Source organism: Conger conger, chromosome 9 (genome assembly GCF_963514075.1).
Source record: "Conger conger chromosome 9, fConCon1.1, whole genome shotgun sequence".
NCBI classification, from domain to species: domain Eukaryota; kingdom Metazoa; phylum Chordata; class Actinopteri; order Anguilliformes; family Congridae; genus Conger; species Conger conger.
In genome coordinates, this window is record NC_083768.1 from 53,870,241 (window position 1) to 53,886,458 (window position 16,218).

Consider the following 16,218-nt stretch of genomic DNA (forward strand, 5'->3'; position numbering starts at 1 on the left):
TTATGTTCAGCGATGAGTCCAGATTCTGCCTACGGCATTTGGATCGTAGGGTCAAAGTGTGGAGAAGACGGGGAGAACGCTGTGCTGATTGCTGTACCGATAGAGTAACACCTTTTGGTGGAGGTAGTGTGATGGTGTCGGGCAGCATCTCCATCACTGGAAAAACGAGGCTTGTCATCACTGGAGGCAATCTCAATGCAGAGAGATATCGTGATGAGATTGTGCAACCAGTCGCAATCCCATATCTCCACAGTCTGGGACTGAACTCCATCCTCCAAGATGACAACACTCGCCCCCACAGAGCAGGGTTTATCAGAGACTACCTCCGGAATTTGGGAGTCGAGAGAATGTAATGGCCTGCCAACAGTCCTGACCTCAACCCAATTGAACACTTGAGGGATCAGCTGGGGTGTGCTGTTTGTGCTAGAGTGACCAACACAACCACATTGGCTGACTTGCAACAAATCCTGGTTGAGGAGTGGAATGCCATCCCACAGCAGTGTGTGACCAGGCTGGTGACCAGCATGAGGAGGAGGTGCCAGGCTGTTGTGGCTGTGTATGGTTCTTCCACACGCTACTGAGGCTCCTGACTGTTTGTTAAATGAATAAATTGTAAAATTACCAATATGTCTTGTTTCTTCCTTGTTACTGATAGACTTCAATCATCCAATCCACCAAACAACACCAAACAAGAGTTAATAGCAACAGCAGAATAAGCTGTTTGGCATTGGCAGAGAAGAATTGGCAAATTTTACATGAGCGCTATCCATATACTCTGTGCTGCTCATCCCACAAATGCATGTTCCTTACAAATGGGGCACCATTTAAAAGGGAAATAAACAGGCTTTCCAACGGTATTGCCAAGAAGCATTGTTACAACAGAGAAAACTTAATTAATTAACAAATTTCCGAACTTTTTGTTCGATGTTTATAATGTTTAAACAGTGATAGTATCATTGTCATATTGTAATATTGGTATTAATTGTGTTAAAGGGATCGCTGCACTTATGCTGAACCTATACTGAACCTATACTGTGGTTTCTTTTGTTGCTTTTGACTGATGTTTAACCTGGTCTTTTGAAGGGTTCCCTTTGGTGCCTGCATCAATCCATGCAGTTGCAAGGAAAAAGTATTTTGATGACAAGTAAGTAATGTTCCTATGAATGTGCATGATGAATTTTAGATTTCACCATTATTAAACATAAGCACCAAGAACAACAAAATACCTGATTTCTTGATCATCCAATAGCTGCTGGATGAGTGTGGATACCCAATTGCTCTACATTGTCCATGGACCTATAATGGCAGCTTTATTAGTAAGTAAACCCTTGGTTACACAAAAATTGGATTTTTGGGATCAAAAAAATCCTGTGGAAATCCTGAAATGCTTTATTTGCGTAGCAATAATGTCTTCTACATAGACGGACACACCCATCCGTGCTGTTTTTTTTTGTGTCTTCCAGGTAAATCTATTTTTCCTGCTAAACATTGTGAGGGTGCTGGTGACCAAGCTTCGGGACACGCACCGGGCAGAGTCCAACATGTATATGAAAGCTGTCCGAGCCACACTCATCCTCATTCCCTTACTGGGAATCCAGTTCATCATTCTGCCATGGCGACCAGAAAATAGGCTTATCGGAGAAATATATGATATAACAATGCATATGTTAATGCATTATCAGGTACTGTATTGTAAATGTACACATCTGAATCTGTTGCTCCTCAAAATAATTAGAAGTCATTGTTAAATATTGATTATTAAATACATTTTATGGTTTATTGTTTGTTTGTTTTCAGGGCTTGCTGGTGGCAACTATATTTTGCTTTTTCAATGGAGAGGTAACTACCCTTTTTTAACCATTTGCATCTAACATTGTAGAAACATACAAAGCTTTTCATGTCTTTGGACATGGAAAATGCACATAATGTTGAAAGGATGTAATTTGTATTAAGAAAGGTGGTCATTTGTGTGGGCATTCTGCTTAGTGCATTCTGCTTAACCCTGTTTGTAACACCTGATGTATTTGGTCAACCTGGGTTTAGATGGGGTTAGTCTTCTTGTATGACTAGAACTGTAAGAATGAAACAGTTGGCAAATGGGCACCCATTGAACCATTGTGTTTAATATCCCCACAAGTCCTAAATACCTTTTAATGAATGGTTTAGATTGGTTCAGATACTTTATTTTGACTGCCCTTCATGTGTAAGCTAAGGAATAAAAAGTATGTCACCTCCCTTGTCAACTCCTCCCTGTCTTCCGGCTGTTTTCCAGCATCCTCCAAGAGGGCCCACATCACTCCGTTGCTAAAAAAGCCTACCCTGGATCCCTCCATCATCCAGAACTATCTCTTCTTCCTTTTCCTGCTAGACCCCCATCAGTCTGGCTTCAGATCGGGTCACTCGACAGAGACCGCGCTCCTCCCCGTCAGTGAGTCGCTCCATGCCGCACGTGCAGCCTCCCTCTCCTCTGTCCTCATTCTTCTAGATCTCTCTGCTGCCTTCGACACTGTGGATCACTCCATCCTCCTGTCCGCCCTGTCAGCAACAGGCATCTGTGGCACAGCCCTGGACTGGATTGAGTCCTACCTCTCCGGTCGCTCCTTCCAGGTTGCCTGGGCTGGTGCGGTATCGACACCGCGGCCCCTTGCCACAGGAGTTCCCCAGGGCTCAGTCCTAGGCCCGCTTCTTTTTTCTCTTTACACTCGTTCCCTTGGCCCTGTGATCACTGCACATGGGCTATCCTACCACTGCTATGCGGACGATACCCAACTCTTCATCTCATTCCCACCATCTGATACACAGGTTTCAGCCTGTATCTCTGCTTGCCTGAGTGACATCCAGAGCTGGATGGACAACCACCATCTAAAGCTCAACCCAGGTAAGACTGAAATGATATTCATCCCTGCTAATACCTCTCCCCATCTGGATCTCTCCATTTCCCTCGGGGATTCCACACTTACACCATCACCCAGTGCAAGGAACCTCAGCGTGGTGATGGACAGCAGACTGTCCCTCTCCGAGAACATTGCGGCGGTGATCCGGTTATGCAGGTTCTTCCTATACAACATACGGAGAATCCGGCCCATTTTTAACCCCCTACTCGACCCAGCTCCTAGTCCAAGCGATGGTTCTGTCCCGCCTGGACTACTGCAATTCCCTCTTGGCTGGCCTTCCATCATCCGCCATCAGACCCCTCCAACTTATCCAGAATGCAGCAGCTCGTCTGGTCTTCAACCTTCCCAAATATTCACACGTCACCCCCCTGCTTACATCCCTCCACTGACTGCCTGTCATGGCTCGCATCAAATTCAAAACATTGGTACTAGCCTTCCAAGCAGTTAAGGGGTCTTCCCAAGCTTACCTCCAAAAAATCATCAGACCCTACACCCCTGCCAGACCTCTTCGTTCAGCCTCCACAGGCCGCTTGGCAGCTCCCCCTCTCCGAACCTCCACCTCACGCTCACGACTACTGTCTGTTCTGGCTCCACGGTGGTGGAACAAACTCCCCGTTGAGGTCAGAACTGTAGACTTTGCAGAACTCTCTCCCCACCTTCAAGCGCAAACTGAAGACGCACCTCTTCAAGCAGCACCTCTCCCCATCCCTCCCTACCTCCCTGTGAACCTTAATTGTTGTCTTTGTGATTTACGCTATGTTTCGGTATTTTTTAGTTGGCTAGGTAAGCAGTATTTGGATAGCTAAGTTTGGTCACTTTTGCTTTGTTGTTTGTTTATTTGTTGTTTAAAAAAATAAAATAAAAATAAAATAAAAATAGGCCCTGGTCCTTATCTTTGTTGTACGGGTAGCAATTGAAATTGTACTTCCCTCTAGGGTCTTTCAGCACACTTATCCATGGTTATGGGTATGCACTTTGTTGTACGTTGCTCTGGATAAGAGCGTCTGCCAAATGCCAATAATGTAATGTAATGAATGAAAGTTTAAATTGCCAAGGCACAAGTGGCTCATTGCACAACATATGGGAAGGTGCGGCTTGCAACGGAGCTACAGGGCAGGACAAATTATTTAAAGGAATGGGGCTTTGAGAACAAGCTGGTTCTGCATGAGGAGTCCCAGACAATTTGGTAACTAAAAAGAGAAACATTTGAATACTTGGCATGTGGGTTCTAGCACAGCCCCAGTTCTTCACTGTTCTGATTCAGGGGAGTCACAGATTTTAGGGGGGCACTTTTTATTTAGGGTACAGTGTGTTCTGGCTCTGTACTCCAGCACATTGGATTTGAAATGAAACAGTGACCATGAGGTTACTGTGCATACTGTTAACTCTGATCTGAGGATATGTATATCCGTATATCCAACGAATTACAGGCTTTTTTTATACATAATGATCCCCCCTTTGTCCAGTAATAATACCGGTCTAATAATTTTACTTTTATGCCGATACAGGTTAAATTCTACTTGACTTCTACTTCATAGAAACAGGCTACTTGTAGTTAAGCTAGCTAGTAGCTAAGCCCAATGCTGGATATAGGTTATAGAACACCACAACACACAAAAACAAAACTTGGATAGTTTTAGTCTTGGATAGTCTATTTGTCAGGGTTTTCCTGCTCATTTTCCAGGCAGTATCGTTTTTCGGGCTCACACATGCAGATTGCTGCCTTGGTTAATTGGTTTCCAGGTGCAGTCTAATTACTAACCAATTATCTCTTATTGGTAACCGGGCCCTATTTAAGACTCATTGTCCCTCCACTCTGTGCTTGAGTGTTACATTGTGTTTCAGACACTGAGCCAGGTAGAGGTAGCCAAGGCTGATTTTTTCCATTAGAGATGTAAAGGTTTTTTAGTTGGCTAGGTAAGCAGTGTTTGGATAGTTAACTTTGGTCACTTTTGCTCTGTTTGCTTGTTTCTTTGTTCTAAAAAAAAAAAAAAAAAAAAAAAGGCCCTCGTACTTATCTTTGTTGTACAGGTAGCAGTTGAAATTGTACTTCCCTCTAGGGTCTTTCAGCGAACTTATCCCTGGTTATGGGTATGCACTTTGTTGTATGTCGCTCTGGATAAGAGCGTCTGCCAAATGCCAATAATGTAATGTAAAGGTGTGTTACCCCGTATTCAGGCAACCGCATCAGGTTTTCTTTATTATTTTCTTTAATCTATTAAGTTAAAATAGACTCTTGTACCAGGTTTTTGGTACTATTTTAGTAGGCGTTTCCCCTTTCTCCTCTAGTGGTTCTCCTAGATTATATTGGGTAGAACCCTATACTATATTAGTGGTTATCACACGTTCTGGTGGTAACATGAAGATTTCCTTTTCGGTCGCATCTGGTCCCCACGCCCTTACACTATTATTAAATAGATTTGGATTGACTTACAGAATAGTGAGATTCACTGAATAAAGATGGACAGTGGTTGCATGCAATTAATTGGCCGATATATGATGTCTTCAGCTTAATCAGTTTCTCACAGCCAACATAATAATATTGTGTGCAAGTGCAACCACTGTCTGGCAATTTAATTATGGTGTGGTATCAGGCAGAATGCAACACCCAGAGATATGTTTTTGCATGCAATGACACTGGTGATCTTAGAGGTAAATGAGGCAAATTGCTTTTTTGTAAGATTAGGTTATTGGCTTTATAACTATAGTGCATTTAAAACAAGGTCAAGCACAGTAACTTAGCTAGCTAATATAATAATCTTACAATAAGATCCACGGCCTTAATATCAAAGCCCCTTTTGGACGCAACCTTGAGTCTTCTTGGGTAATTGTTCACAAGCTCTGGACACCTGGATCTGGGAAGTTTATTAAATTTTTCCTGGTATTGTCTCAGGCTCCGCCAGATTAGATGGGATTCATGTCTTTCCACAGATGTTCTATGGGGTTTAAGTCTGGGTCAGAGCCTTATCCTCAAGCCACTCCAGCATTGTCTTGGCTGTATGTCCTGCTGAAAAGTGAACTGTTGCCCCAGTCTGAGGTGATGTGCACTCTGGAGCAGGTTTTCTTCAAGGACCTCTCTGTATCTGGCTGCATTAATCTTTCCTTCAATTCTAACCAGTCTCCCTGTCCCTTCAGCTGAGAAGCACCCCCATAGGATGATGCTGCCACCACCATGCTTCTCTGTAGGGATGGTATTAGCCAGGTGATGAGCAGTGCCCAGACATAGTGCTTGAACTCCTATGAGTCAAAATTTTGTCTCATCAGACCAGAGAATCTTTTCCTTCATGCTTTCAGAGTCTGGCAAGCTCTGTTAGAGTGACCAAGGCCGTTCTTGCCTGATTACTCAGTTTGGTCAAGCGGCCAACTCTAGAAAGATTCCTGGTGGTTCCAACTTCTCCCGTTTTACAATTATTGAAGCCACTGTTCTCCTAGGAACACTCAAAGCTTTAAAAATGGTTTCATATCCTTGTCCTCATCTATACCTCACCAGAATTGTATTGAGGTCTACAGAGAGTTCCACGGACTTCATGGCTTGGTTTTTGTCCTGACATGCAGTGTGAATTGTGGGCAGGGGTGTGTCCCTATAGCATAGAGGTTAAGGTACATGACTGGGACCTGCAAGGTCGTTGTAGCCACAATAAGATCAGCACAGCCGTTGGCCCCTTGAGCAAGGCAGTTAACCCTGCATTGCTCCAGGGGAGGATTGTCGCCTGCTTAATCAACTGTAAGTCGCTTTGGATAAAAGCATCAGCCAAATGACATGTAATGTAGTGTAATGTACCTTTCTAAACTATGTCCAATCGATTGAATTCGCCACAAGTGGACTCCCAAGTTCTAGACACATGTCAAGGACAATTTAAGCAAACATGATGCACCTGACCACATGTAAATGAGAGATTTAAATTTTAGATTCTTTATAAATTTGCTAAAATTCAGATTTTTATATGTGGAAAGAAGCTTACCACAAATAATTTCACTAATAGCGTTTGCAATAGGCTACATTCTCTTCCCGTTTGACATGTTCTGAGACAAATATAATTTATTTGAAATTATTTGATTTATTTGTTAGTAGACTGAATGGTTTGTCATTTACGGTATATAATAGCATGTTGACCATGAGCCATATATTTCTGTTATTCAGGGGAGAAAGGGGCAGGGATCCCCCCAGATCCAGTCCTGTTCTAGTACAAGAAATATGGTGAATTAGCATCTTTCACAGGCCTCAGATATGTAATGTCTTACACATAGCATTATTCTGGGCTTTGAAAATAGGTCAATTATTAGCTCATGCATAAGCAGTCAGTTCACATCACCATCACTGCCTACTGTAAACAAGTTGAATGTGTCTGGATGACAGATCCTGTTTCTGTGAGAGAAAAGATCCATTGACACAGAGTAATTTTGTTTTTTGTGAGAATGTTTGTTTGCCCCATGTACTTGCTCTGCCTGACATGGACTTTTTCTGTCTAAACTGGCAGTAGTTCTTTGCATGTTCCCTTCAGCATGAACTGAACTGAATTTTTTTGGAATTAAGTAGGCAGTAGGCAGTTTTTGTAATTTGATGTGGAATCTCGATCTCTACATTTGCAATTGCTAGACAGGTACATGTATGTAAAGATAACTAATAATAAAAAAGTAATATGCATGAACAGCAATGGTGCTACATTAATGAGTCAGATACCAGTTTTTTGACCAGAATGTCCAGCACAGGTATGTGGTCTCAACCAAACAATATAAATATTCAATTAATTAATCCGGTCTGAATAATTGATTGAAATTTCACTGATAGTTTGTCATGAATTCCATCTTCCATTGGCACCGCCATTGTTACATTGTATTTTATTTTTTTTAACCCATCTGGCAACCCAAAATAATAATTTTGGAAGTATGATGTGGGATAAACTGCTTTAGTTGCTTGAAGAAGCCTTGTTTTCCACCATAGTCAAACAGAGGAGCCAAATTAAGTGTGTATTCATTCTGTAATTATGTGTAATTTCACTGAATAATGACCTTAAACTGGTTAAGACCCATTTTAAAGTGTAAGTAATTGCAATGATCTTATTCAAATGAGAGTATGCAGGCCTGGCCCAGGGATCCACTGTGGAAATGCACAGCCTGCAATAATACACATGCTGTCTTTCAGGTGCAGTCGGCTCTCAAGAGGCAATGGATGCAGTACAAAACACAGTGGGGCCAGCGCAGGCGGGAGCACTGCTCCATGCGCTCCACCTCCTACACTGCTACATCCATCACAGAGGACCCCACCTTCCTCTACCACCACGACTGCAACAGTGAACACTTAAACGGGAAATATTCAGACGACTCGGAAGTGGTCGCACTAAAGGCAGAAGAGACGTATGCCTGAAGGCAAAATAATTGTGAGCACTGCAAAGCAAATGCAGGAGATTTGTGTTTCTTTTTTTCAATGGAAAACAAAAACAAAAACAAAAAATGTCAACACAGAATCTCCAAGGCCCCACAGCAGATATTCAGCGGACTGGCTCTACAACCAAGTTGTAATGTTAATTGTTTGCTGGCAATGAAAGTTTTCCTTTTGGCGAGAGCTAATAGCGGTATTACTTTTATCACAGTGCTGCTTTTTTTTTTTTCTTTAAGTAGAAGCCAAGTTTTTTTTATTTTTATGTGGTATATATTAAAGCTGCTATTTCTAGGCCATAGCAGGCTGAAGATGATCATGTACTAGTATTGTGGCCGTGATACCAAAGGGTGTGTTGGGTGGCCCGACTGAGACATTCTGTCAGAACTGAGCCAAACCCCAAAAGTAATCTGAAGGTAACAGACTATACTGTGTGTCTCCAGGACAGTTAAGAAATGTCCCTTGGTGCCTAAACTCTTGAGTTGTGTACATATTTACTAGTTTTGAGTGCTAAAGTGTATTACTGGTTGTAGGCCTCTAATCTCTGATCTGAATAGCTGTTGCCTGTTCTGTAATTATTCCTACTGCTTTACTATTTGCACAGCTGTGTATGTGGTGGTTCTGTCACATGGGGACTGCACAAAAACAGAAAGAAGGCACATCGAGGAAGGACTGAATATAATTGATTAATTAGAATAAAGCTTTTCATATCTGAATAAGTGAAATAACAGCGATGATTTAAGGGTGGTTTTTATGTAGAATAGGCCTTTGTTTACAGTTTTTGGTCACTAATTCAAGATGCTGCTTCTGTAGAACAATCTTAGAAATGGTTTGTTGTGTTATTTTGATGGGCAGATGCCTATGTTTTCATTAGTATTTATTATTCTCGTATGTTTGCACTCAAGCTCAAAATAAAGTAACTTTACATAGAGTACATTTATGTTATTATTATTGCAATGTCTTTTTTAAGCACTGTGCAGATGGCATAGTTAATCAAAGGCAAACAATGATTGAAAAATTATCAACATTTTTAATAAACATTCGAGGATCTCATCTGTACAGTCAATGTGTTCTCAAATTCATTTGCCAAGGAATGGGACTTGTTTTGGCTATTTAGTGGTCAAACTGTATCTGTATATGGTTTGTTGTGCTATATTTCCTCGTTTTTCAATATTGACAGGCATTCAAATGGACCTGCATATCAGCGCATAACAGTGAAACATATTTCAAATATAAGGTGTTGATTTGCATGAATATTCTGTCTTACCAGGGCTGATGTTTATACTCATGACATGCTTGTAAATGAGCATTTCCCTGTTTCTGTGGGAAACAATGTCACACAGAGAGCTGTCAGATTAATTTCTAATGTGATATTTCCTTTTAGCTTAAGACCCAGTTGTGCCAATTCCATTGCATCACATGGAGATACTGCATAATGTTACCTTTGAGATACTGTCATTGCATAATTGACAGTATTCCATACTTAAAAAGACAAGATATGCCTGTTCATTTTAATCAAAAATATCAAAAATGTTATTTCTCTCCGTTATCTTGTTCTCATTGTTATGTGAGATGTGCCCTATTCACTGAATTGTACTGGTTGTCAGTCATGAGAACTAAGGCCTTTGACCGCAACAAAGTCTGTGGATGAAAAATGCAGGTTTGGTGAGATTTAATCATATATTTTCAAACAACAGCATTTCCCTATCACTATAACTTGAAAACGTAACTTCCGGAATGATTTGTACTAAAGAAACCAATAAATAGAATGTGGAGTGACTGAATTTTTACTGAGTAATGATTCAAAGCTGTGGTATTGTTAGCCGCAAATCATTTAAGAACACAAGGATTGAATGATTTTGATCAGAGTAAAGTGTAACACAATACTATTTAATACTGAACATTTCATTTTGTACAATGGGTTGTTCTTGTTGTGTAATTGATCAGATATAATATAAGTTGTATTGACAACCTTGTGATCACAAAGGTATGGCTTGGTACTGATTTAATGGCTGAACATGTCAGGTGCACACCAATAAGGCAAAGTGCTAGTCCAACATTAAGGTATTTATTTCATAAAATAACATGTGCAGCCTTTGAATAGATACAGGGCACAAGCAGCTTAATGTACTTAATCATTGTCTGTGCAACAACATTATAACTATGATATTGTTGCCATTAACTGACAGCTCTTACAGTAACAGAGAATCGATATATTTGTTTACTAGTCGTCTAATTAAGACCAAGATGAAGACCAATAATGAATAATGAAGAGTTAGGCTCTTTGCAAGAAAATAAAGACAAGAATGAGGTAGATCATGGATAGTAGATCTAAACCCCTCAGCCACGATTAGAATGTGTTGTACCATACCATCCTGTTTTTCAGCTGCTGTGTATTTGCAGGTTAGATATAGGTTAATGCCATACAAAATGGGACCATAAATTGTCTAATAATATTCTTGGAGGTGGCTCTTGTTTTAATTTAATGTTCATTGCTCCAGGCAACAGACATTGTAATTAATTTCATGTTCTACTTTTCCCTTCTAGAATAAACATTTAGCACTCAAAAATCAAATAATAAATTAAATTTAATAAAAAATTTAAAAACAATATCACCAGGGTAAATTTTCAACTCACCACAAGGATGATATACACTCAGTGAGCACTTTATGTATTAATTTGACTTATTTTTTAGACTTTGTAAGTCTTCTGCTGCTGTAGCCTGTCCAGTTCAATGTTTGCCGTGTTGTGTGTTCAGAGATGCTCTTCTGCCACCACTGTTGTAATGTGTGGTTATTTGCATTACTGTCACCTTCCTGTCAGCATTGAGCCTCCTCTGACCTCTCATTAAAACATATTATTTTTGCCCACAAACTGGATGTTTTTCACACCATTCTCTGGAAACTGTAGAGATTTGTACATTAAAATCCTAAGAGATCAGAGATGCTGATGCAAACCACCTTTCTGGCACCAACAATCATTCCATGGTGAAAGTCACTTAGATCAAATTTATACCCCATTCTGACATTTGGTCTGGAAAACAGATGAACCTCTTGACCATGTATGCATGCATTTATGCATTTAGTTACTGCCACATGATTGGTTGATTAGATATTTGCATTAACAAGCTGGTTTACAGATGTACCTAATAAAATGCTCAGTGAGTGTATATATATTGTTAATGAAAAAGGGCATTCCTTATTCCTTACTCATTTTCACATGGCTCACACTTCATCTCATTAGTTTCAGGGGCATGTAACAAAATATGTTTTCTGATATTTCTGTTGTCTGACGTAGAGATAATTTACAGCTAATATGCAGTGTGATTATAGATACGCATTCATCCAAATTCATTTCCTGAGGACTACGAATGCCTTTGTTATTCATAACACATTGCAATCATGGTAGCACACTGAGTTTAATATACTGCCTGTAATTTGTTCTTTATAAATTGTACTCAGTCATGAGTATGTCAGGTTGGGGGGACAGAGGAACCAAGCGCAGGCTCCAGGGTACAAGAAAATAAACGGGGCATATCCAAAACGTAATCCAGGGACAGGCGATGGTCGAAATCCAGGCAGAGAGCGTAATCGTAACACAGGCAGAGTTCAATAACCAAGGAGACAAACCAACCAACGAAAGTACAAAACGAGATCCAAAAACACAAAGTCCTAGGCAGGGCATGGGAGTGAAGGCGGTCTAAAAAACAGAGATCAGGTGAAATACATGGAAGGGCAATAATACAACAACAAGGGATGCATGAAGAGGCGGACTGGATTCACATAGACACACGTAATACAAACGGTAGATTAGGGAGGAGACAATTGAGGAACATAGTGATAGTGGAGAGCAGGTGCGAACACTTCACCAAATTAAGGCAGGCAATTCAGAGATAGAACAGGCAGGTGCAGCTATAGAGCAGTATAGAAATAGAGATAAAGTTAGTCTTAGTTTACATGATTAAATTATAATTACCCAAAACTACTGACTGTGAGTTAGTTCGTTAGTTAGTTAGACAGACAAGTTAGTGTGTTAATATAATTAGCACTGTACAAAATTTATGTTAGTTGGTATTAGTATATTAGTGCTATCTACAAACTTGAATGGAGGAAAAGCAGGAAGTAAGAAAAGCGAGACTGAGAAGGAATCGTGGGAAACCGGAAAATTTTGAAAACACCCGAATAATGATTCACGCAGACACGGAAGTGACTTGGGCTCCGAATTATATAAAGACACAGACATCACAGGGGAACATGGGTGCAATGACTAATGAATGTAAACAGAAGACCAGACATGAATATGAAAAATAATTTAAAATAATACATTTATGCAGGGGTTGTCTATGGAACCATGGATCCCTGAGCTACACTTCAACTGCCATTGTCAAATAATAATACAATATCGGGTAGACACACCATCGTCGACTGAGCAACTTGTACATTTAGCCACAAAATTTGCTAAAAGAAACAGAAAAATAAGAGCGAGTTCAACCTTTTGTCCTACAACGTCAGCAGAAAGATATGGACAGTGGAAATGTCTAATGAGCAGCAAGGCCTGCACTTCATTGCGAACTGCACCTTGACTGGCAGTGTCCAAATTAAAGTATACAATAGGGTAAACACTGTCGTGTTTATGTAGCTAGCTAGATAGAACATTTGCTTTACTTTCTGTAGTGTGCTAGGTTTTCATTTTTTAGTTACAATTAATAATCTAAACTGCTCCAGAAATATGCACAACCAGTGCTGTTAACTAAAAAAATAATAGTTATTGACAAGCTTTATTTTCCAACGTGTACTGCAGTTTGCTTTATTAATGATTCAGTTAAAGCAATATATATATATATATTAATTCCCCAAAAACAGTTTAATACTTTGTGAAAACTAAAATTTGGGATTAGGCTAGAGAACTAACAGAGGGATTTTTGACCATTCCTCCATGTAGACATTAATATCCTTGGGACACCCCCCTCTTCAGTTCAGACATGGGATTGAAGTCTGGAGATTGAGATGCCCTTTGAAGTTGTTTTTACTTAACCATTTCGGTGTGGATTTGATGTATGATTTGATGTCTCAGCTTTCTAGCAGAGGCAACCAGATTTTCTTTCCTGGTACATGCATTATATTTCGCTACCAAACATGTGGCATGTGTCTGAACAGACAACCAATCTCTGTAAAATTACTCTGTAATTCTTAAACTGCAATCCTTGGGTTACTTATGGCCTCTTCCTTACCTTCTGTGGGGATAATATGCACTTCTCCTGGCAAGTTTGCAACCATTCATATGTTTTGCACCTTTTTATTATTTCCCTTACAATGCTAAGCGGTATGTTTCACTGTTTATGTATTTTTTGTACCCATTCCTTGACTTGTGATGGTCAATTACCATCTGTGGCTTCTGAAATGACAGTTCTTTTTGACAGGATTTTACATGCTTGTTACCTTATTTTATAATCTTACTAAATTAAGTAAAATTGCAAAACAATTGGCTTTGTTTGATTTTATTTACAATAATTGTTAGGGCTGCCAATTATTTTGAGAAAATGTATTGAAATAAAAGTATATCGTTTTCCCGTATGTTTGAATGTAAAATATAGTAGATCATTATCCATGTTATTGTACGCAGCTTTTTTTCTCCATTTCTATTAAGGGTGCCCACTGTATGTAGCCATTAAAATGCCAAACAGGAATTGTCTGAGCTGTAGAGCAGAATCCAGTTACATATAAATCTCCAGTGGAGAGGCAAGTGAAGTGAAAGATTCGGCCCATGCTGACATGATATAGATGTATTCATACATTTTATTTGCTCAGTTTTCCCATGATAATGTGATAGTGTTAGTCTTTCGTTTTTGGCTGTTTTCACATTATAACAGATGTTGTTTTCCTGAGATAGCGAGGTAATTTTCTCGAGATCTCAAGAAAACAAAAACCCTGTTTTCTCATGACAATGACAAAAATAACTTCTTGATATTGAGAACAGGTAAATCTGGAGATTTAGATGATGCACACTAATGTTTATATTATCTGCAATAGCAAGGCATAAAGCTATTTCAAGGTATATCACAAAGCAGGATTACTGATTTAGCTGGGTAAATCCACAGTGAAACCTGGAACCCTTTCAAAAACGAAACATGGACGAAAGTAAAAATAGCTACTCCGGGTTTTACTCTGTGAACTAATCCAACTAATTCTGCTTTGTGATATCACCCCCTGCTCCCCTGACATGGCTACACAGAATAATAGGCTTCCTGCAATTATTTTAAAAGGTAATCTAGTTACCTCAACAAAGTTTTGTTATCTCAAGATCAAGAAGCTATTTTAGTTTTCTTGAGAGCACAGAAAATTATCTTATCTCAGGAAAAATCAGTTATTACACGATAATGACAAACTTTTCTCAAAAAAAAAAGAAGAAAACTGAGCAAATAAAATGGATGAATACACAGCCTTTTAGCGGTTCCACAGCATGCACATGATTATGCCTAGTGAAGTAACTTTCAAGAAGCAGGTTGAGCACTATACAGTGGCAGGCACAAATAATGAACACAATATAAACACAGTATTCAAACTGAGGGCTACCTTTGATTGGTTTGAATTGGCGTGTGATGATTGCTACATGACAAAAAACAAATGCTGTTTGATGTTAAATTTAATTGTTTCATTTCAAACCAATGTCCTGCAGTACAGAGCCAGGAGTACAGAACAGAAATTGTGCCACTATCCAAATACTCACTGTAGTTTTCCACACTCATTACAAAAAGAAAATAATTTGAACCTTTTAATATGTAGCTGTGACAAGCCATTTTTATCCTGGCGCAACATTGAAAACCCAGCATCAAAAGAACGGTAACACTTTACAATGAGGTCACAAGGTATTGGCATTAACTAATGTAGTTGGGTGATTCTTTGTTAAATGTTGCAAACCAGCTGTAAACAAAAAAAGAAAAGAAAAAAAGAAAGTAAAAGAAATGTATTGTCTTTCATTTGGTAACATCTTACCACTATTCTTCCACAAATTTGAGAGCTTAATGATTTTTCATTCTGATTTTTCAGTGAAATTCTCATGATATTGCAAAAAGTGTCAGGGATCAGAACAACAGCACCCAGAAGCAGGACAAAGGAGTAGCATTCAAAGTCTTTATTGTGAACTTGGCAGATTATACAGGTGGGGGTTGATAGCCAGTGAACAGAATCAGCAGGGAGTAGGCAGTTTGCAGTTTGAGTGTCCATGCAGAGAGTCAATACAGCAGCAAACAGAGATGATAGGGATAATCCAAAACGAAGTTGAAGTGACAGGCAAAGGGTCGATAACTAGTGAGAAACCCCAAACAAAGACAGAATCCAGACACAGAAGTCAAAAAGGCCATGAGTGAGACAAACAGAGGGGTATAAATACACTGGTAATGAGAGGGAATAACAATCAGGTGTGTGAAACAATCAGAAAGTGAGACACAGGTGAAACGAATACATTAGCAAACCATAGGATAAATGTAAATAATTAGTTAAGCATTAACAGATATGTTAACTGGCTTTCTCATTCCAATATGAATTGGCAGAACTAATTACATAGTTACATTACATCACATTAATGGCATTTTGGCATACGCTCTTATCCAGAGCAAGCAGGAGGCATTAGACAAAGCAGGAGACAATCCTCAAGGTTAAGGCGGGGTTAAGGGCCTTGCTCGAGGGCCCAACGGCTGTGCGGATCTTATTGTGGCCACACCAGGATTCAAACCACTGCCCTTGTGGGTCCCAGTCATGTACCTTAACCACTAGGCTATAGGCCAACTACATTTGTTCATGCCAATTCATGTAACCTTAGATAGATATATATATCATTACATCAGTGCTTGTCTAGACACTCAAAGCACTTACAGTGACGGTGGGAAACTCACCTCAACCACCACCTGGGTGATACACGGCTGCCATTTTGCACCAGAACGCTCACCAC

The 16,218-nt window shown here is 39.7% G+C and overlaps 1 protein-coding gene across 5 annotated transcripts in view; it reads left to right on the top strand.

Moving 5' to 3' along the window:
- Positions 1–9,202, top strand: part of calcr (calcitonin receptor) — a 115,734-nt gene extending 106,532 nt beyond the window's left edge. For all 5 annotated transcript variants that reach the window (XM_061256513.1, XM_061256515.1, XM_061256516.1 and 2 more), the window contains 5 exons: positions 1,084–1,144; positions 1,250–1,316; positions 1,464–1,682; positions 1,798–1,839; positions 8,038–9,202. In XM_061256513.1, coding sequence (XP_061112497.1) covers positions 1,084–1,144; positions 1,250–1,316; positions 1,464–1,682; positions 1,798–1,839; positions 8,038–8,259 — 611 coding nt within the window. In that variant the 3' untranslated portion in view covers positions 8,260–9,202. The remainder of the gene's footprint in view (positions 1–1,083; positions 1,145–1,249; positions 1,317–1,463; positions 1,683–1,797; positions 1,840–8,037) is intronic.
- Positions 9,203–16,218: the final 7,016 nt, after the last annotated feature.